This window comes from Pholcus phalangioides, unplaced genomic scaffold (genome assembly GCF_987345545.1).
Source record: "Pholcus phalangioides strain wild (caught in Gottingen) unplaced genomic scaffold, Ppha-v1.0 ptg000009l_1, whole genome shotgun sequence".
Classification (NCBI taxonomy): Eukaryota; Metazoa; Arthropoda; class Arachnida; order Araneae; family Pholcidae; genus Pholcus; species Pholcus phalangioides.
In genome coordinates this window covers 12,171,324-12,195,766 of record NW_028301602.1, presented here as the reverse complement: position 1 = coordinate 12,195,766, position 24,443 = coordinate 12,171,324, and the positions used below count along the sequence as shown (strand labels likewise).

At 34.5% G+C, this 24,443-nt stretch overlaps 1 protein-coding gene across 1 annotated transcript in view; it reads right to left on the bottom strand.

Annotated features, from left to right (window-relative positions):
• LOC149081769 (uncharacterized) overlaps positions 1-24,443 on the bottom strand; it is a 380,853-nt gene that overhangs the window by 123,578 nt on the left and 232,832 nt on the right. The window contains exon 8 of the mRNA XM_089237205.1: positions 18,626-18,835. Within this exon, the coding sequence (XP_089093331.1) occupies positions 18,626-18,835 (210 nt within the window). The remainder of the gene's footprint in view (positions 1-18,625; positions 18,836-24,443) is intronic.

The following is a 24,443-nucleotide window of genomic DNA, read 5'->3' as shown; positions in this document are numbered from 1 at the left end:
GTGTGAGATTCGAGTTTTAAAACCAGTTCAAAAAATTCCATAACACTCTTTATTGATGACACCAATTAACATCATTTGAAAGCTGACACATCATGATTTTTGTTTTCTTGAATGTATCACCGAGATAATAACAACCCACAAATAACCGAATCATTCATGTAAGAAATTACACAACATGTGACTTATTTAAAAAAATAATTGTTTTTTTTCTTATAATTATTTTCCACTTTTATCATGTTGTTGTTACCCATCAACAAAAAATTGTCCTTAAAGCTTTTTTTTTTTGCTTTTGCCGGACATGGTAGAATGAATCTTTCACATCGAAATGTAAATGAGCCATGACACTGCTACTACTGTAAATCATAACACTACCGAATAGGATTTATTTTCGCATTATTATTATTATTTTTTTTTTTGAAAGCACATTTTCGTGTGATTTTCACAAAAAGACAAAATGGGTCAGTGCTTACTATAATTGTACTTACGTGACGTTATTATCATCACTGATCTGTAACTGTTTTTGATGGGGGCACAGTAATGTACAACTTATACTTCCCTACAGGATATAGTATAGGGTGTCCCATAAATTTGAAAATAAAAAAATGAAAGAGTTGGTATATTTGAATGCTAGTTGCGGAAAAGTTATTCTCACAAAAGAAATTTTTTTTTTTGAACAGAAAAATATTTAGTTCAAATATTTGGAGGGATTGGACGTGAATCTTTCTTCTAGTTTCATGCCGGTGATTCGTGCCTAAGGTAAAAAAATTTCACCAATGGTGCTTCATACATCAATGTCAACACCACTAATGGAAACTTTATTCTTTTCAAAGACCCTGGTGCCACAAATGCGTGAGCTGCCTTTCCTCACTGTAGAATTTTTTCTAAACTCTGGAACCTAAACTCTGACTTGAATAATTGCGTTAGTTTTGAGTTAAAAATATGGTGAACATGAACTTTCTGAGCTTTTATTAGAGGACAGTACCTGAAGTTGAACTTTCTCTTGGTTTTTAAGATGGCCGCCACGAGAGAATGCCTCCATGAAAAGTGTGATTTATTACATAAAATTTAGGAATAAAATTCTGAAACAAATTGTATGTAAAGATTAATATATCCTGCATGATCTCGGCTGGAAAAACTTGAACAAAGTGAATTATTGCTTCACGAAAAAAAAAATTTAAGAAAAATAAATATTTACTAACATTTATGTTCTTAATGCACTTTTTTTTTTTTTTTTTTTTTTTTTTTTTGAGCATCAAAATGCAAAAACATTTTTAAAATTCCAAAAAAATTGATTTTCGGGTCTGAAAGGTTTTATGCAAGTTCCAGTAACAGGAAAATTCACAAAAGAGCTGTTAATCGTCCACCCTGCATTTCATAGGACTCTGGTTTGCATATTTCCAGTGATTTGCTTTCGTGCAGCGCTTCCTAAAATTACATCATTCCTACATCAATTCCTAAAATTTTAATGAATTCCTAAATCATTTGCGAATATATGGGAACAACATGCATTAAAAGTCAACACGCTTACGTTTCTTCAATTCATCCCGAGGCCACAAGGAGCAGAAGTTGATGTAATGGAAAATTTTCGGCGACATTACAAAGCAAGAAGTCATCAATATTCTTTTCCCGTAAGATTGGATACACCTTGGGAGGAAAAATCCTCGTGGAAAGAAAAGTAGAATCTCCATTCATGTTAGAAAATCGAAAAATATCCTTCAGGCAAGCCCCGCGAATAGTCTCACTTCGTAGGGGTCCTTTTGAGCAAAAAAGACCCTACTGTGAAGTCATTAGGTGTAGTACAGCAATGCCGGCTTACGTGTATTGTCAATTTCAACAACCTTACGAGAGAGGGCGACCGCTTTTTTTCATACTCTTCTCTACTAGGTCACCGTATATTTTTATATGAATTATTTACGGGTGGGAGGGGGGCGAACAGATCGAAGAGCTATCACACCTGGATTTTTCCCTCGGGTATCAATTTCCAAAGCCTTTTTTAAAGACGAATAACAAGAAACTTGTTTCCTATCTGGTTGTAAATCATCGCTTCTACTAAATTTATGATTTTTGTACCGTTTTTTTATACCGTCAAGAATTATTTTAGAAATGACCCCGATATTAATCGATTCCAGTCACGTGTTTCATTATCATCACCTGAACTTCCTCTGTTTAAGGTCGAGTCTAATTAGTTCTCTATTAGCGACGCGACTAAAATACATTGAGGAGTTCAACGTACCCAAAAAAGACACCTCTTGGTGATTGTTTTTTAAGGCTAAAATCTGGGCTCACAGATGGCAAAATGTTATGTCACTTTTTCAAAATTTGACAATGGTAAATTTGTAAACAATATTTTGCCAAAATTTCGATACTGTGGCTTTTTTGAATTATTGCAATTTTCTTCCGTTGTTTCCTCATAAACAAAAAAGGGAAAGACAATTTATCCACCTTCGAAAATTTTGACGAACGAGACTCCGGAATGCGTACAATTCTACTTTTTGAGAAAAGTGACTTATGACATTTTGCCATCTGAGCACAGAAGTTATCGTGTGGTCAGACATTTTTCGTTCTATAGCTAATAAAAAGGAATTCCTCCTGATTATCTTGCTTCAAATTTCAGAAACCTTGGATAAGAATCGCACTTATATGATCTAATCTGAAAAATTACGTAAAAGGACAGACACATTTGGCTCTTCCGTCTAAAAATGAATCATTCTGCCTTCAGACAATTTTATTCCCGTATTTCTCTGTATTTCAACCCCCCCCCCATAAAAACTTATTGAATTTTTTTTCCAAAAACTTGTGTAAATCGGCATTTTTAATTAAAACTCTCCCTCAACGCAATAATTTAATTAATTAGAATGAGAAAATCAATCAAAATAAAATCTTGCTTAATAAAGTTGAATAGCTGTTTTACCCTGAATTTTATTTCCAATCCTGCCAATTTGGCGTGATTTTATAAATCTCTGAACACGTAAAATTTCAGAAGCTCTCAAAAAAAGACGACTAAAAATGTAGACCAGACCAAACCAGAATTGAACTTTAAGCCGATTCCCAGCCCACGAGGGTAAACTGCCGGCATAAAAACTGGCCAAGAAGGCCTGTGAAGAAGAAAATGTGTACATGTTACTACTAAAATTGTAGATCAGAAAGCACTGTACTTATATAGCCGTTTTTGTTTAAAATGGCACTAAAAGGTGTACTCTTTCTAAAATATCAAAAATATTGTGATTATAAATTCGTATAATCAGTTTTTTGACTACTAATTTGTCATGTATATTCAAATATGCAACGGAGCATAAACGTTTAAGACTGAGCATTTTTTGTGAACGACCAACTTTAAATTATGCACTCATAAAAATGCAAAAATGCTTACTAAATAGGAATTATCCTTCTTTTTTATCTTATCGGAAAGATAGTTATGATTCACGTTCAGACCAAAGCTCCTGGAGAATCCGGAGAATAAATAAGTAAAATGAAAATGACTTTTTTGGTGATTTTCTGAAGATGTTAAAGCCATTACCATTATTATGTAGATTACATTACATCATGCAAATTATTATTATTTGTTCGACAATCTACTCGTTGTAAAAAAAAGCGCAGATTTCACTTGAATGTCGCATTTCCATGTGGACACCCAAAAATGGTTACTGAACAGGGGAATCATACTTTTTTTCTTATACCTAATTATTATTGTTAGTTTCTAAAAAATTACTGTGACCTCATAATAAAGCCTAGAAAAATCCTCACTATAAAAGACACTTTTGGGGACACCGTTTTTAGATGTCACAGTTATTGGGGTGGTGTTAGACATTTTTGATTTTAAGTATCGAGGTCACAAATTTATTCTAAATGCCTTATTTGAAAATTTTTAGACCTATAAAAATACTTTAAGGACTATAATTATCCTTCTTGTGTTGCTATTATTATTATTATTATTTAATCGGCCATTTTTCATTATTGGATAAATAGTAAAAATGTCTTTAATTAAATGTCCCACTTCAAATGACGTACAAAAATGCTTACGAGATAGGAATCACTCTTCTTTGGCCTCACCTAAAGAATTACGTGCCTCTGACTAGACCGCTGGAAAACCCCAAAAATCAATACGTACACTAGAGACACTTGTCAAAACATGGTGCAATCATTATGTAGTCGGACATTTAATTTTTATACCTACAATGCTTACTGGATGAGAAATACCTTTCTCTGAGCTGATTCTCACTTTGGATAAACGCTGAAGAACCCCCAAGATAAAATAATACCGGTGAAGATGACATTTATTTGTGATTCCTGCTAATGGAGTTATCAGCTCTGAATGCCTTATTTACTTTATACAGACCTTTAAAAACGTTAATCGGATAGGAACTGCGTTCATGGTCTAATACAAAATATTACAAGCCTCAAACCAACGCCCAAGAAACCCCAAAACGAAGTACACGGGACACTAACCTCACCCAAAGACTTCAAAATGACCTTCCTACTCAAGTTTTCGAATGAAAAAAAAAATTCAAACCTCACGAGAAAAGATATACAGATAAATTTTATATTGAAATCCACGACAAGCTCCGTCTCGGTCCGGAGAACCGAACCGCATAACTCATTAATATTCAGACTCGTGCTCGCCACCCACAAAGTCAATGTGTCCTATCACATTTCGTCGTACATCTGATACGATCCTAGGGGGCAGAAAAAGGAGCAATTATAGATTAAATCTCTCTTCTTCTTCTTTTTTTTACGAACAGCATGGAAAATCTAATGTTCCCATACGAACCCACGCACACTCGATTAACTCTACAGGGACCAAATACAGGTAAAAAAAAAAAAACTCTCACCTGGACGTAATTTAAATGCGTTCACCTGTGCATAAAAAAAAAATCGGCGGGAAAAAAAAATATCTCACCCCAAACAAAAGGTAATCTAAATGTCAGTATGAAGGGTTCTGACGTTGATATCATCTTAGCAGCAAATTAGAAGTATGCGCGAAGGACTTTTAAGAGGCTTCTATCATCATCTCATTCTGCGAACCATGACAGATAACTACAAGCAATTACAAGGAAAAGAAAATTTTGGAGGAGAAAAAGAAAGAAGCGAGAGAGAGAAGAGGAAGAAACAAAAAGAGTGAAATTGCCAGTCTTCAGGTACGGTATAGTTTTTCGCGGAAAATGAGCGACAAGCCAACAGGATGAATAGAGATCCAAAAAGAAACACAATTTTTTTGATGCATCATTCTTCGCAAAAAAATAAATAAATAAAACCTCCATTTTTGTAGGATAAATTGTGCCATTTCCGCAGAAATATATTTTATTTTTCTCGGTTCAGACAATAGCCGGCGAACAAGATAAGATCTACGTTACAACAACACACATTAACTTTTCCAAGAACTTGTGAGAAGATGCATCACAAAAACGCACTCGACCAATACCGACGAAACATGCGATGCGTCGACGTATTGTAAAATCCGCGGGGGGTACAGAGATACCGCCGCAGCGTACATATATCCCCGTCCATGGTTTTTTTTTTTTATTATTTTGCGACAGTGTGGCAACCAGACCTGCAATGTCATTAAATGTTATGCTGCTGTTACTGTTGTCACATGTTGTGCTGCTGCTGCCGCCGCCGCTAACAAGCAACATCTAAATCTTCGTCTTCCCTGTTGCAGTTCGTATACCTGCGTGTTCTCGTCGTGCAGTAGGAGGGATCTGATGAATAATGCAACACCGGAATAATGTATTTTATCAAATACGTATTGAGAAATCCTGTGTGGTGTTTGTGTGCTTTTAGGGGAAAAACTGTTTATTCGGTCCAAAATATTGCGCCATAAATAGGAGGTTGGCCTCTCGAAAGGTTTACCCAACACTTTGTCTACTACCCTTTTGGACCATATTTTCTTCCCATGTCCCCCCTTGTCTTATCTCGCCTCCACTACCTTTCCCATCTTCTTTCTACTTAATGAATTGAATTTAATTGAAACTAAATAAATAATATTTTTTTTATAGAATATTGATCTTTAGACTCTTGCGTTACGTGCAGATCGGGAGAGGAGGGAAGCGATCGAGGTGGTCATTTCTCCCAAGAGTGGAATTATATGGGAAAAATCAGTGTCCTGTAAAATGCGGGATGATCCAACGGGGTTACACTATAAATTGGCCTTGCCTTTCCCGCGTATTACCCTGCGTCCGGACCCGCCCTGGGTTGAGCTAGATTTCAGTGAGCTTCTTTTGTAGGGGTTCTACGCAGGTCACTCTCAACATCATGGCCCTCCCTTCCCTCTAGTAAAGTAATGTTTTGCGGCTACATAGTCAGCTGGAAGCAAGAGCTTGCACATTTACGTACTTACTCGTGAAGATCACACTAGCACCAAATATCAACATGTAGGCTTCCCATGAGCATGACACCCACGGGGTCATGCCCGGATGATATGGCCTCTTCTTTGAGATAGTATAGGTTCTATGAGCAGCTCTGCTTGATTTTGAAGTAGGCACCCCCCCCCCCCCTATATTTAATTCCTTGCTTCTCGTAAGTTGTTTTCCCCTTAGGCATCTGTCGTGGCTTCCCTTTCACTTGATTTTCAGCTGTGCCGCCGCCCCCCCCCCCAATAATATCGCAGGACTATAAGGGGGACCATATGATCCCAGATTGAGAACTACTGGACTACAATATGTGCTCAAAGATGAAGCCCCGAAATCAAAAACGTCGATGTGTTTCTCTCCAATTTTTATTATCTAAAGAAAATATTTGGAGTTCGCGGATTTTTTTCTCACACTGTCGTTGAGGTTATCTAGTATAATAATTAGGTTGAAGGTAATTGGTATAATAATTAGGTTTGAATTAGGTCTCACGGTACTCTGTATCACCTTTAATCGTGGATCCCTCTATGACCGTGAAGCATGGTCAATATGAACTCATACAGGGCGTCCTCTAAGTGCTAGAGCACAGCCTTTATATCATCAACCGTTTCTCGTAGAGTTATGATTCCAAATTAAAAAATTTTCAACATGCGTTCAAAAATTACCCTGTACCAGTTTTGAGAGTGAAAATACAGTGTGCTACAAAATAAAAATAAACTAAATTTTTATACGTTCCCCCTGTGCTTTAACTTCCAATTAAAAAGTTGTTGCCCCGTCAAAACTGGTACAGGATAATTTTTGAACGCCTGTTGAGCAATTTTTAAATTTGAATCGTAACTCTACGATGGACGGTTGATGAGATAAAGGCCGTAGTAGCACTTACAGAGGACACCCTGTATACTTAGTTGTTCTATAATTGATAAGTAAGTTAGTTTTTGATTGTGGGATGTTTGATTGGTTGGATCTGTTGACGGACCAAAAAAACGAATTTTTTATATATACTGATCAAGTACACTAAGCATTTTCTCGGTGTGAAATTGTAAAAATTGTTAAATCTGTTTTCATGAAGTATGCATTTTTTTTTAAATTTTGACAGTGATAATAACTTATTGACACAAACGTACAAAACAGGGAGAAGACAAAACATGAATGAAAAAACAACACAATTAGGATGTGGGGAGTAAATTAATGCAGATATCCACGATAGTCACAAAGACATATAGTTCTCTCTGTTCAAGATAGATCAAATACAAAACAATTTTCAACATTGGAATACATAAGATATTGCAACTGAATTTTTTAAAGTTTTTCAAAAGTACCTTCTTTCACATAAGAAAAAAATTGGGGTAGGCTGAGTCATGGCCCCCACAAGGGGTGGGCTGACAAGGCTCCGGCCCTGGGGCCCGGGAGGATTTTAATCATATTTTTGTTTTTTCACGCTATAAATTCATCATAAAGGAGGCCCCGTGAAAGTCTGGTCGGGGGGCCCGTAAAAGATCCCAGCCTAGGGGCCCTGCTTCAGGATGTGGGGGCCCTCGGCTGAGTCATAGACACGGCAGCAAGCTCTGACGTGAATGATTTTTTAAGGAATTAGGCAGTAGCTACTTCGCGTAGTAGCTACTGCCATAATTTCATTATGTCATTACCATCGGCTTTGTCTTTGAAACAGCTAACAAACGATACCAATGTCGTCTATTTTCGATGTGAACTGCTCGAGATATAGCGGAAAACAGTTTGTTACGAATCAGGGCAGCGGGGCCTGGTTAAGGGAAGAGATATTGAAACGCAATGGTATCACATTGAATGCACTTTTAAAATGATGTGCATCTGATGATATCGTTGCTTTTGACTTGCGTTGGCTACTTCCTGAGACATGAGCGTTTAAAGAATTTCGTTACGCAACTTTTTGCTCCCATCATCGTCAGATGATTTAAAAGACGTATTTACGTCAAAAATGTCCCATTGTAAAATTTAGGCTGGTCGTTGACGAAATGACATGCTTTTAAAGAGGCGAAATATCTCGTCAACGTAGAAATACATAGCATCCGGTTCCGTGAGGTATCTCGTCAATAAAGGGTCAAAAGATTTTAAACGATATGAATGATGAGCTTATTGATCCGGTACGCTTTATCGGAATCTGAAATGGTTCTTTCTTGTGACCCATCGCAAATTTCTTCAGTAAGATTCCTTTAACTGCAATGTGTGTGTGTGTGTGTTATATATTTGGATCGACCTTTCCAGGTCACTATTCCATTATTTAGAATCACGGAACGGAATGTTTTAAAAAGTTAAAGTCGATCAGCTAGCTCTTCTTCGTGTCCCATTACAACGGTTCTTCGTGATTTAACAACGACAGTGATGATTAGCTACCAAAAACAAAAGATTAGTACCGAAATCCATTTATCGAATTCATTATGTCTATGATTGGAATAGTTTATCCAAATGGCTTTGTATGCTCTACTGAATCTCGCTGAATTGGTCAAGGTGTGCTTGAGACAAGTAATTTCAGGTTCTTTCTTCTATATACACGTGACTGGATCATCGTTCGTCATTGAACGAGGTCATATTATTCATCTCCCGTGCTCCTCAGCTCGGAATCATATGACCCCTTTATGGCCGTGGAATACTCCAAGGGCGAGCCACGGGTGAAAATCAAGTGGAAGAGAAGTCATGACAGATGATTGAAGGGAACCAGAGAAAGCTGTGAGAAAAATTCAGATGCGAAGAACTAAAACTTGCAAGTCAAATATGATGCAAAAACGGTAACCATTTTCGGAATCCGACAAAATGTCCTTAGAATCACGTCTATAGATTGATTTTAAACCACAATATGATCCAGAGGGCCTCGTGCCCATAGTGAGCCGACATCAGTAGTTCTCAAACTTTCGTCAGCAGCGGCTCCCTTGCCCCGTTCATGATTACTCTGCGGCTCCCCAGAATAATTTAGTAGATATTTCCACTTAATAAAAAACCTTCGAAGTAGAAATAAGCACACGAAAATATCTCCAGCTTGCCGCGACGCTCCTGACAAAGGTTGGTGACGCCCCTATGAGCCACGATGCACACTTTGAGAAACACCGGCCTACATGGACAGTCTGGTAAAAGGATTTTCGGGAGTAAATATGCACTAATGAAAGCGGTTGCATCCAACAAAGAATGGGGTCCAAGACCATCACTTTGCCTGAGGGGGGAAGGGGCGGGGGTCCATATTGTTGAGAACATTAACTTTAAAGATAAGGAGATCAACTTCATTTATAAAAATTGAGGTAATTATAAATTATCTCAAAAAAACTACAAATTAGAAGGATTTCACTCTTGGATGAGTGTAGGGGGCTCCAGGATAAGATAACGAGAGCCACGAGAAGACAATATGGTTCAAAGGAAGCTATGGCCCAAAAAAAGGTAAAAAAATTCTGATTTTATGCATACTTTACAAATTTGTATTTGCATTTCTAACCTCTTTACCTACTGACGGTACTTTAAAGTACCAGGTTAGAAAATTTGTTATGTACAAACTAATTGTTTGAAAAACAGTATTTTCGCCCATTTTTTTGTCTTTAATTATAATTATAATGACCTACCAAATAATTTACATTATAATTATGTATTTATATTTATTATGGTTTTCTTATTCTAAATTTAATACTGTACTGGATGAAGGGTCAAAGAATTAACACCCTAATCTTCCGACAATTCCACACCTTCTAAGAAAAACACTATTTCTATATCGACTGCAATTACTTTTTAAAATTATCTGTACGAATATACCAAGAATAAACTCATTAACATTTGAATCATGTTGTGTACATTTCAATAACAATTCTTAAATTAACAGCGCAGTTGAACCTCTCAAGAAAAGAATAATTTCCTCATTTATATATAATTGCATTTTTCCCTAAAACATATCCATTATAAACTTGAATAAATGCTTAAGTAAATAATGTATAAGTTCCCTTTATATGATTTAGTTGCTTATTGCAAAACAGGACTATTAACAGAGATGAACTCGAGGGTTGTGCTTGACGAATTTGAAAGGCCTACAAGTTAATAATTGATTCTGAAGCATTTCTTTTTGGTTCCGGTGTCGAATTCGTTACGTGGAAAAAGAGTAATGTTCGGTAATACGTACCTCAATCAATTCCCCAGTATTAATAAATAAACAATAATAATAAGCTGAAAATAACGTTTTGCAGTAAATATCATATGTGGTTCATTTTCATGCCACACACCGATTTAAAACAACATCCAATTTTGCTCGCAGAACTACAAGTAGTTTTATTTTTATTCGATAGGTGGCAGTAATTTTCCCCGCGCAACTATATTCCTCGCATAATAATAAACTAGAAGGGGAATTAAGAAATTTTCACTCCCAAATATATTATCTTTTTTTGACTGATTCTCAAATTACCCCCCCCCCTCGCGTTTAAGCCGGTCCACGAAATTTTTCACTTAATCTTACCGGTCCGTAAATATAAAAAAATAACTCGCAATACTGCAATGAGTTACATAGCCGAAACATCTCAAAAAATAGGAACCAATAAAATTTTTTCATGGCGATATTCGTATTTAGCAGGCCAAAATCATTCAGAATGATACAGTTTCGTATCACACGCAATTTCATTGTTGTTCAGTGTTATCAAGTTATATAGGTATGAATCTTTGTAATTGTAATTACCTACAAAAAAAATAAATAAAAGGTTTGTTGGATTGGTTAGGTATATCTAATTGCCCTCAATATGATTTTAATGAAGTCCATCAGAGATTTGTAATTTGAATATTAGAATATTACTATATATATACAGTGACACCAAAATGAATATTCATCTATAAAATATCATTTAATTTTAAAAAAAGAGCGTTGATTCAACAGGCATATCTTATTTGTGCGTAAGTTGAATATCCATAGTGTATGAATATCTTAAGAATGCAAACATTAACATTTTTGAACTATATATTTTGAACACTTCAACAAGCGTAGTCGGACAAAAAGAGTAATTTTCTCATCTAATTGCATTTTTCCCTTTAAAAAATCCATTAAAGACTTGAATAGACGCACATGTAAATAATATAGATTCCCTTTGTGCTTTAGCTGATTCTCGCAAAACAAGACTATTAACAGAGATGAACTCGAGAGTGCCTGGAGAATTGACGGGTAAATCGTTTCTCTTTTTTTTTTGTTCTGGTGTCAAATTCGCTACGTGGGAAAAAGAGTAATGTTCTTCAATACGCACCTCAATCAATTTCTCAGTACTGCTTATTCAATTTCCGAATAGTTCTTTCGATAGGAATATGTTTGAAAACTGAGAAGGTCGAATTGACCCGAGGATCCTTGAACTCAATCAAATACCTGTCAGTGCCTTCGCGTTAACGAGAAGAAAGAATATGATTTACGTCCTTAACAAAGATATGCTAAACCTTTTTCGTACATGATACTTTTTTTTTTCACGCCTGGTATAAACTAAAATGTTCGGTGATTATCATCATAAGAACACACGTTCAAGCCTAACACATAAAACGTTTTTTTCTCTCTTAATCCAACCTTGGTGGTGATGATTCCCCGAAAGGCGTTAGTATTGCGGGAAAAGAAAAAAAAAAACGTTTAATGTTCATGTTATTCGACTTACATTACATTACGCCAGCTGTGTCAATTCGTTCTTGTTCGTACATGGCCGAAATTTTATGCCTTTTTGCTTTTCTTTGGCAACGTACTATGATGATATTTAGTGTTGATCTGAAAATAACGTTTCGCAATTCTCTTGGAAGTGCCGAAAATTCTGAATTATTAAGCTATTACATATATAAGAAGATGATGTAATGCGATAATTTATTGATCTTATGGGAACTGATTTCCAGTTTTGATTCGAAGATTTTTATTGCGGTTGTGAAAATTTAGGACGTATGCATTCGTTTTATAGCATTTTGGTGTTTTCGGATGTCAGATGTTGGTTATCAATTTAATAGCCATATTTTTTTTTTGTGACAAACACTGATATAAATAACATAGACAAGAGTTACTAGCTGATAACAATAGCAATTATCAGATTAAATTGCTTGATTTGGTATTAATAGACTAATTTTCTTCGTTTCTAAGCATTACGTAACTTCATAATACAATACAAGCTTACAATACAGCTCAATGTGGTCACATCGGAACACGAGTTTTCTAATAACAAAAACCAGTTGATAACTATGTTCGTGAAAAAAAACCCCTACTGTAAGTGCAATGACCAGATGTCCCGTCTGATATGAAACGGGACAACTTCGTTTTTCTTCCCCACATAACAGGTTTCAAAATATTAAATCGCGCATTCTTTTTTTTTTCAAATCATTCTGAAACAGGATTTCCCCTGTTTATAAGCTAAAATCTTTTTTTTATTCAAAAATTGTGAGGAGTTGGAATAGAACTGTACAATGTTTTTATGACGAATTACGATACCTTTTTATAATCTACGGTACGCTCCATAGATTATACCACGTGAAAGTCTTCTGACCGAGGAATTGTGAAAGTGGTCAATGATAAGAAACTGGCCATGAACTGAAGAAAGACAGTTTTTTATACATCACACATGCCTTTATTCATTGGACAGAAATTGCGAAAGAAGGGCTACCCGTACATTGGTCATAGTGTCCATTACGGTCCGATTGCAATCATTGTGAATCTGAGTACAGAAATTTTTGTCAACGAGGGCCTTCTGACCTCCTTTATAGTCTTGGGGGATTGATAACGTTAACTCATAGGGAAAAACGAATCTGGTTCAACCTTAGCTTTATAAAGTATGCAGAAAAAGGAAGAACTTCCGACGAAAAAAAATTTGAAACATTAATAGAAGTCTCGATAACTAGAAAATAATTTCTTCCCCGTGTTATAAAATTGGGTCCATTCCACGATCATTCTATAGTTGAACCTCCCATAGCGAACACTCCCGCTAGCTGACACCTCCAACAACAGACACTTTATTTAAATTACGTTGACGCCAGACTCAATATATTTTACTATCCATTAACGGACACTCATCGTTAGCGGACAAAATTTTCGGTCTCATGGGATGTCCGGTATTGAGAGGTTCTACTGTAAAATGCGACTTTGAAAGTGCTTCTGAAAAATTTGCCGTGTGGAAAAAATGTAGGAAAATTGCTTTGTTATGTTCTATTTTGAACGAAAAATACCGAACAAGGTGGATATGTTCCCTTTTGGTGGAAACGACCGGCTTTACGTGAAAATTTCGACCAAAAATATTCCCGTTTCAATAAACCCCGTTGCATAATCCGACAGATTTCATCCCAAAAATTCAGAAACCGTTGAAAAGTGGTGGGAAAAAGTGGAAAAGTTCCCTTTCGAAAATAAGCTCCTCGTATACAAATGAAAGTGATAACAATCACCGAATGATAACATTGTCCCTGATTCCAATAAGCGTCATCTGCTGTACCATCATTCTACAGTATCATAGATGCTGGACGATGCTACCAAATACTATAATTTGCTATTACAAGTGACGGCAACTTCCGTCACGCATTGCTAGAAATTCCCTTCTAACCTTGAACTTAAATACTATTCTTTCCATAACCTTGTAGGTGTTCAGTTAGTTACTCATCAAGACTTAAGAAAACAATTTTTTTTTCCGCTTCTCATCCACCAAATATATACATACAAAGGAGGTGTATACAGTAACACGGGAAAGAAAGTTCTTCAAACCAACTATATATAATTAGCTTCAACGTATGACAATTAAATATTATAATTTACGATAACTGAATAAAGGAATTAAAAAAAAAAGAGCTATTGAATGGAAGAGGAATGCAGATACCTAATTAGCAATCGGCCTTGAATTTACTTAGACGAATATAAATAAGTAGAATGACCAACGCCAGACTCATACTGAGCTGAACTTGTGTGATCATTAGCTGAATGATTTCCAATTATTTTTCGTTCAGAAACGATTCATTTTAATTGAAAGAAATATTTTATAGCAAGGGTGTACAAACTTCGGCCCGCGGACCAAAAGCGGCTAGTCAAGAGGACCTTGAAAGGCGGCCTGCGAAACGTGTGTTTCACTAGAAAAGTGCCAATACGCACAACATGATAAAGTGTAGGCTGACCATAAAAATACGGGAAATCTGGATCGATGCGGGATATCGCTATTTATTGCAAAAACATTGTCAAACGCAAATGAAGTTAACAATTACATCAAAAGAAAATTTTCAAAGTAAAGTTGTCAATTTAGGCTAAAAAAGTTGTAAAAAAAGGAAGTGAAGGTGCCAAATATAGCCAAAAAAATTTTCAAAAGTAAGTAAAGTTCATTTCAAATGAAGTGAGTCATGAAAATAATCTCAATTCTTAATTTCAAAAATTAGAGTAAGCCTTGTTGAAAATTAAGAAAAAATGTGACATTTTTTTTTATGGAAAAGTTGGGATGACCGAAATTACGGGAATGTCCCGTGAAATGCAGATCATATGGTCAACCTATACATATAAGTTTCTGGTCCGCGAGCGCCAGAATTACCGCATATCTGGCCCGCGTACTGAAAAGTCTGTGCACGCATGTATTGCACAGCCTCTATAATATTATTAAGAAATTGATGAAGTATTCGGGCTGAATGAATGAACGCCAGAACTTTCATTCAATCCGAGTACTTCATCAGTTTTTTTATAATATTATAGAGGCTGTAACACATGCGTGCGCAGCCTTTTCAGTACGCGGGCCAGATATGCGGTAATTCTGACGCTCGCGGACCAGAAACTTATATGTTTAATTTGACCATATGGTCTGTAATTTACGGGACATTCCCGTAATTCCCGAAGTACTCGGGGTATATATTGGGGCAACTGTCCTCTCGTGTTAAAATAAAAGTCCGAAACTTCAAAATTGTAGGCCAGTAGAATTTAAATTTGTTAAGGAACAGATTTTTTGATTGGAGATTAAATAAAAATTTATTATCAAATTTAAATACGGGGTGTCGCATAAATTCGTAAATAGTTTAAAAATTGAAGGAATTGGTATATTTAAATGCGGTTTGCGAAAAGTTATTCGCACAAACGGGTCTTTTTTTTGGCACAGAAAAAAAATTGGTTTAAATTTTTGTCGATAGAGTACACTGCACGAGAGCAAATTACTGAAATATGCAAATCAGAGTTTTATAAAATGCAGGGTGTACTCACGAATCACCGGCTAAAGCTTTACGAACGTTGAGGGCACAGATGCGATTGATTGAAGGTTTATGTTTAGAATTATGTGATTTGCTTCGGAGCAGAGCACTCTATCACCAACAACTTGGACAGAATTATTTTTTTTTGTGTGTGCACACAAAGTCCGCCTTCGTGAGAATAACTTCTTTTGCAAACCACATTCAAAGTATATCGATTCCTTCAATTTTTATGAATTTATGAATTTGTGGGACATCCTGTATAATGTGTTTGTATTGGTATATGAAAATTACTCACATTTACAATAATTTTGAGATATCCTTCAGTCTAGGATCACGAATGTTGGTTACGTTTGCACATGTTAGTTCGGGTAAAGAAAATAAACATTACAGGACAATTATCTTTCCTCACGCCTATTTTCATTTAATTTGATTTTTATGGCGAAATACGGGTAGTGTACATGTAGCGTACGGGCAAGACTGACAAACTATCAAGAGAAGAGAGGCGATGATTTTTTCCCCCATATTTATCAAACTCACCAACTTCATTTAGGAATTATGCCTAAACGCCGGTGAATAAATAAGTGATGAATGTAGAAAGGCAAATAAACGATAAATATCTATCAAATTTACCGAGACGATTAGTGATTATGCACAATTACCGCGATTTATATCACACATTTACCGTAACATATATATTCCTAAAAAATTGAATTTTCCTCTTAATCCATAGAACACCGTTTCTCAAAGTGTGCGTTGCGGCTCCTAGGAGTATTAGCGGTGAGCTGGAGATATCGGTTTGTGTGCCTATTTATGCTTTGGAGTGGTTATAAAATATCTGCCAAACTGTTCTGAAGCAGCGCGCATGAACCATGAATTGACAAAAGTTCGAGAGCTGCCTAGAAACTCGAATCAGATACAGATTTTTGTCAGATAAAACGGATTTATATATACTGTATTTCCATGAGTAAATATTGAGTCATTCCTCAATAAAAACCGTCTTGTGTTCACTCTGGAAACCTTTCGTTATCTCATCGCTTGTATTTACTTAACTGGTTTACGTTCCCATGCTTAATGCGTCCAGTTGTGACGAAAGATAGCGTAGATAAATAGCGGATGCGTACTATCGACACGAACCATACGCTGATACCAGCTGATATTTCATTAGAAACACAAGAAAAATTCGTTTCGAAAATGTCTCGGTCGCGAATATTTCCACGAAAACCTAGGCTTATTCTAGCTTTTGTATACATATAAGCGGGGAAAAAACTAACCCAATCTGTACATAAAATGTGAAAAGAATAGGCCAGATGTTTGACGGGCCGCTTCTGCAATGAAAATGTTGTTTTTTAATCGCCCACGTACCATATGTGGCCACCTGGAATTGGAACACTCCTCTCTGTCTCGATACACCCTCCTCTATAATAAGCACATGTCTCTGTGCACCAGGATTTCCTCAATGTAAATTCATTATGTTAGAATATTTTCATGATAATTAATTCTCAGCTGTATGTATGGCTGTAATTCCTCTCCGATGTTCAGCAATGCATTCCGTGTAATTTACTCTCCATAAATAACTAAATGTATTTTTAATTTATTATTAACGTAATTCTTGGCGTATCCTTCATGTTAATTACATTATTTGAAACCATTATTTTGATGACTTGTGGTACTCACACCGATGCCACGCCTGTGCTAATTTTTGATTTATAAAAAACACAATCTCAAAGAAACTGACGTCGAGACGCATTGTAAAACATTCAGATACGAGATTTAATTAAGATTTATTTCAACTAATTTGAATTAGTTCTGGGCAATTCGCAAGCATTTCTAAAAAATATTCGTTTGTTTATATTATTTTATTGACTAAAATTGAAATTTAGAATTAAAAAGCCAGTCGAATACTTTTTAGCAGAATATATACATTTCTCACCCATTATTGAAATTTTAGTGTTCAGTTAATTCAATATTTCCACCAAGTGTTGGAAGATTTTTAGACTTCAAGTAAATGCATCTTTTCTTTCTTTTTGAGATAAATGTCATGCAATTTATAGTTCTCCCGAAATTTTTTTGGGTTTTGGATATAAGGTTTATTTTTCATAGGTGCATGTCATTTACAGTTCGTGTGGAAAACGTGCACTTTTTGGAAAGAACCATGAATGAAAAGTTTTAATGACTGTAAATTTCGATTGTGATTTTTCATTGGAGAGAGATGAGCTGAGTCTTCAAAGTCAATGAATTTATTTTGAAAATTTTACGGAAAAGGTTATAACTTGGAAAACGTAAGTGTGAATAACACATGGATATAATGTTTTAAAATCTAATTCAGATTTTAGATGGATCCATAACAGCTGTGAACCTTTTGATTGTACCATATTTTCCTGCTTATTAATCCTAGAAAAATTATACATAAAAACATCAGAATTTCTTAGTGCTGATTATATGCAGCTGCTTCTTATGTGAAGCTTTTTTTTTCGGAGATGTTAGAATAGGCAGAAGTATTTTCGAAATTAATTTGCAGCAAACAAATTTTTACGATTTGTTAAAAATTTGATAAATCTTCTGCAAGTATTTAAAAACAAAAATATAAATTATAATTAAAAATCTTTAAACATTTTAAATAAATTTTAAAGACTTACAAATGTCGCGTATGCAGGTAAGGCAATCGACATTTTTGTTTAAAAAAGAAGCGGCAAAAAAAAAACCTTATCTTAAAATTTCATTATTATTACCCAAAATTTTATTTATTATAATAATAGCTATAGTTAAATATCATCTAGATTTGAATTAAATAGAATTTAAAAAGTCTAAAAAAAATTGTTAATTAGATCTCAAATTTCAAACAAAAAGTTTCACAAAACAACATACGGACCTTAATTTCACCACGATAAATAACCACGATTCTTCTCGAAATCACACTATTGGCTATTAATTCAGGTGAATATTCTACGAGTCCAAAGTAAATTTATTTTCATGGACTATCTTCAACGTAAAAAATATATACTAAAGAAAATATTGCCTAGTTAAAAATTCTTTACAGTGTGAACAAGAAAACATTTTTATCTTCTCTTTTCCTCCACAAACGATGCCAGATGTTCATAGAAATGCACGAGATGATAAAGTATGTGTTTATCTCTTACCTTGCTATCGTTTTCTTCTTTCTTCAATGATAATTCCGTAACGCACAAATTCTCCAATGATCGCAGCCACAAATTATGCCAACTTCGCTCCAAGTTTCGAGCTGCTCGAGTGAGTTGATCATCGGCGATTGTGGCCGAACCGAGAAGCTCCACCTGGTGGATCAGTGACGTCACTTCGCTGCCTCGCGTCTCGATCTCTTGTTGCAGAGCCTACCAAAACAAAAGGACACCATTAAAGTTTCTTTTGGATGTAACCGAATTTTACTTCCCTCTGTTTCTCTTCTATGTGTCAAATCAATCAATTATACGTCTTCCGTTTTGACATTTTGTATTCATGTCAATGAGATGTCAGAGACATGGATTTTAAGAATTCACTGGATTGAAAGAAAAAAAAATATGTAGGAAATCGTTTTTCAAAGGAAGTCAAAGATGCTAAATAATATATTTATTGTTCAAATAATTTATTTTTTAAATGCCCCGCTTGTAAAAGCAATACTGACTAATTGAAGGACCGTAATACGTTTTAAAGTATAATAATGTAATAATAATAGTAATTTATTTGCACTGACTACAAACCATTCGCAAAAGGCAAAAAATGGCAGCACAAAAAACAGATATTGGTTAATAAGTTCGAAGCACCGAATACAAAATACAAAAGTACAAAAATTAGATATTAGAAAAAAGCATTTTCAGATAAAGTCAAAATATACATCAATATGAGCGTGCACATACATCAGTTCCGGGTTCATCAAACAACAATCATTGGTAACAAAACGATATTAAACAATGTCGATACAAATAAAAAGAAAAAAAAACCCATTTGTTCGTGATTTGTCATAATTCAAAGAAATCTATAAAAAAAATTAATTTCATACAAAAATCAATAGATTTAGTAAATGCTAGTTTCATAATGTTTCGAAAATTCGGAAATTGATTGATGTGTTAAGTTTTTGTCTAAGTATTTTGATCTATAATATCTATAAGCATTACAGTGAAAGAAATCATGCGACAAGTTCTTAAAAAACGTTTCGAATCGCATTCAGATAATTTAACATGAAATCAATTGTTTCCATAGAAATGGAATTTTATTGGAATGATTACAGTTTTGCATACAGTTTTCGTATACATTTATATATATATACTGCACATACATTTCATTTTTATAATTATATTTATGAATTTCAGCTTGTAATTGCACTTGAAAAGATTGGCCGGTAATTGCCCTGACAAAATATCTACAGTGCAAATATAAGTAGTAATAAATTACAGAATAGAATATATCGCCCTTCCCCATGCTAGAAGCACAAATGTGTGCAAATTTTCAGTTTTTTTTATCAGCTGGTTGGATACCTTATTTTTGCTGTCTAAGTTTTGCCTGAAACAGGCCCGTCATTTGAGGGGTCACGGCTGACCCCTGGCTTTTGAAAATACACTAAAAATGGTATATATATACACACAAATATATAGATATACATGCATTGAGTACATGTTTTTTGCCCCCCCCCCCCCTGGAAAAAGTTGAAATGACGGTCCTGACCTGAAACGCCAAATGATCTCTATTGAAACACATGTTACAAAACATTCTAGGAAAATAACTTTCATTCTGTAACATGAGTAGGGCAAACATTCAAACGTCATTTCCCACGTTCTTTTTTTTTCAAGGACATTGCACATCCGTACTTCTAGCATGAGGGCGACGGTATATCTTAGGAACCTCAACCATTAAAGATATACCAAATTAACTGTAGACACTTATAATACGAATGTTGTTGATTACATAGGACAACAAATTTTGTTGAAACCAGAAGTAATTTTTCACGTAATTTGGTGTATTCAACATAAACTTGACCATAGAAATGCTGAATAGCTACGATTTTCTCTAAAATTGTATGGAAGGCACACCATTCCTCTATATAAGAAAAATGTGCATAAATTTGCTTTAGCCCCCCCCCCCGCTGCCACCTATCAAACAAAAACAAAATTATTTTTAATTCTGCAAGTGAAATATGTTGTTTTTTCTCGAATCGGTGTGAAGTATGGAAATGAACAAATATGTGGTATGATATCGGATATTTCTCTCATACTGTATACTGATGCAAATCTCATGCGTCATAATACCACTTACTACTTTTTTTTTTTTTTTATGTTTTCCACAAAATAATTTTGTGATAATGATATTTTGTGATGACATAAACGCAAAATTAAAAAAAGTAATAAATGAAATAAAAATCAAATGGAGTTTAATCAACGAAATCTTTCTTTCTTGATGTACATTAATTAGTTTCTGTTTCCCATACCCCTTTTGATTCGATATACACTACTGTATCTTTCGGCGTATATGAGATACAAAGGCGTATAGGTTGCGTAAAGGTCGCAAGTATCGAGTATACAAAATGTGTAAAAAAGTTGTAATGTAAAATATATATACTATATAATTCTTACCGTTAACAGTATGTTTTGTTTTTACAAAATAAAAGGAAACTTGCAAAAATAATTCAAGCTTATCTGAATCTTCGTTTATTTTTATGTTATCGACAGCGATTTCAGGTGTTTGACATTGACAAATATCAAGTAAATTCACCTAAATAAATCTAGAACATATATAGATATCTCTCTCTCTCTTTCTCTCTCTCTCAGTGTTAGAAAAAAAAATGCGATTTTCTTTTGCATTACCCCAAATCGTGGTGGTCGATAGACGTTTATTCATATTTCCTCATAGAGCGATTTACAGCTCCTAAATACAGGTTCATTTTTCGGTCATCCATGGTGTGATATCTATACGAGTTCTGCTTGAATTTGTCAACATAAAAGTGTAAAATCTGAATCGATTTCCAGCTTGTTACAGAAGTAATAGTGCCAATAATTATGATGGAAAAACTGATACAAACGCAGCACACGGTATATATATATATTTAAATTCATAATTTCAAATAAAAATACAACGGCCGCAACAGAAAAAAATGCCCAACGAGGTGGCTGAAAAAAAAGATGCCCATAAGAAATACGAATGTCGAATACATATCTAAACTACATCAAAAATACAACAACCCAATGAGATCAATAAAAATGCGATTACGTGTGTAAATTCACACGTAATCAGGAAGATCAGCATTTAAAAATTGTAAATTTCCCCGAACTTTTACAGAAAGTCGATAAGCTAAAAATCTACCTATTTCCGTGTTATCTGATATCATGAGAATTGGGCGTATATGTGAAGCATCCATCCTACTCGAAAACAAACATATCGTGGGCAGTTGCGCATTCCTGTATCCCATGACTCATCAGTGAAAACCTGATAACTGTATATTTTTCTTGAAGATATTATTTTCTCTATTGTTCCCTTGTCTCTGGTGCCGCCCGGAATTTCGCCTTTCGGCTGTTAATTCAACTTGAATAGCTATTTACTTACTTATTACGGCATCTAAGCCATTAGCTGCCATAATAATAAGATATTAAAAAAAATTGTTAATTTTTTTATCCGATGCGTCAGCAGTAATTTAAAGCTACTGTATAGGAATGATCCTTCGTATTTTGAACAATTTTATGCATTAAAAAAAGAGCTGTTTCCCAAAAAGTTGTCAAAAGGAAAAATTCTACGGTTGATTCTGCAATTAAAGCAAAATATGAAAAATACCACCAAAGTGGAAAAACTTGGGGAGACTTGAAAATATTGAAAATTTTATACATGGCACTCATTTGAATTCATTCGAAGTATTCGTTCCCCTTTGTTGTTGTTGTACTGAAGGAAATTTAAACCCTAATATTTAGATTTTGGTAAATATTCAGATAGAAAGTTCACCAAAATATCAGAGATTTAAATTCTTGATTTTTTTTTGCTTTTTGATTGTTCCTGAAGTCTTTGAAATTGTTGAGGCAAAAAATTTTAGTACTACGTAAAAAAAAAGTGTCAGAATTAAGAATTTCAATCGTTAATATTTCGGCGAATTTTTTTTTTTTTTTTGAAATGCCATGAGGATGAATTTCTTTGAGTGCAGAGAAACAAAAAAAAATTCTTTTTTGGTTGAGGATACACATGAAGATTTTAATTCCTAAATTTCTTCCCAATTAATAGCATTTGAAGATATGCCAGTGTTGTCGTATGTGCTCTTGTTCCGAAGTTGAGCATAAACAATGCCTACATTTCGCTATCTGTCCATAACAGCATGTCCCATAAATTCGTAAATAATTCACAAATTTATAAAAATTCAAAGAATAGGTATATTTGAATTTGGTTTGTGGAATAAGTTATTCTTATTATATAAAGGGAGATATTATTATTTTTTTTTTTTTTGTACACAAAAATAGTTCGATTTTTTTGTCGATAGAGGACGCTGTACGAAAGCAAATCACTGGAAATATGCAAATCAGTCATTTAAAATGCAGGGTTTATAAGTAACAGCTCATTTCTGAATTTCCCTGTTGGCAACACACATAAGGTTTTCGTTGTGATGACGACATTGGTGCAGAAAGCACCATTGATGGAATTGTTTTTCCTCAGCCACCGCGGATTGCCACGGCTGAAGCTTTACGAACGCTTCAGACACAGAAAAGATTGAAGAAAGTTTCGTGTCCACAATTCTGTGATTTGATTTTGTGTGGTGCCGTCTATCGACAAAAATTTGAAAATTTGAATCAATTATTTCCCCTTTAGCCTCCCATAAATCCCCCTTCATTAGCATAATCCCCCTAAGCATAACTTTTTTTACACAAACCTCATTCGAATATACCACTTCCCTTAATATTTACGAATTTTTAAATCATTATGAATTTATCGGACACCCTGTATATTTCTGAAAATTTCCATACAAATGCCATGGGGACGAACTTTTATTACAGGCACACAAATTTCACCAATTAACTTCCTTCTTTGACTCAGGAAACTCATAAAAATTGTAATTTCATATTTCTCCCAATTTATAGCATTTGAACACATGCCAAGTTTGTCATATGTGCTCTTGTTCTGTAGCTGAACATAGACAATGCCTACGTATAAGGATATTTCCAGTCAGAAATATATGGAATTAATAGTTTATCCGAAGCATTTCCACGGCAGAGTGAACACTAATTTTCCTCAAACGAAAGCAATGTTTCATTCAATAACAATAAAATTTCCCACAAATGTGATTACGATCGGAATCGAGATCAAATGAAATAGAGAAGAAAGTAAATTATTCGAAATTTCTCTGCAAAAAAAAAAAAAAAATTTCCCAGTAATTTAACCTTGGCCTATATACTAAAGAAACACAACTGTTTCAATGATTGAAAACTCCGTATAAGTGAAATGGTAGCGAATGTGTTGTTATTAGATGAGCTTGGAAACTTATATTTTCGTTTTCTCATCGTTATCACATATTATATACAGCGGTTTCACCCGCTGTTTACTTCATTAGAGTGTTATTTAGTTTATGAGATGGAAAAGAAAATGGTACGGCACAATATACATGTTATTCAGAACAGATCCTATTATGTGAGAAAACATCAAATTGCACAGCAACTACCTGAATTGCTTTCTCATAACATGCGTTCAATGGATGCCATTGAAAATCAAAAGCTATTCGATAAGACTTTTCCCTGATTTTAAAGAAATTTTTTCATTAATTTTTAATTACTTTTTTCTTTAATTATGGAATTATTTCTTTCATTTGTTTTCAGATTTTTATCGATTTATAATTTTAATCAATTCTCAGTATTTCATGGTTTTTGGAATTATTTTTTCATTAATTATGGAATTGGTTTTTCATTATTCTTCAATTATTTCTTTCATTTATTTTAAACTTCCATCAATTCTGAATATTAGTCTCTGGAATATTTTTTTCTT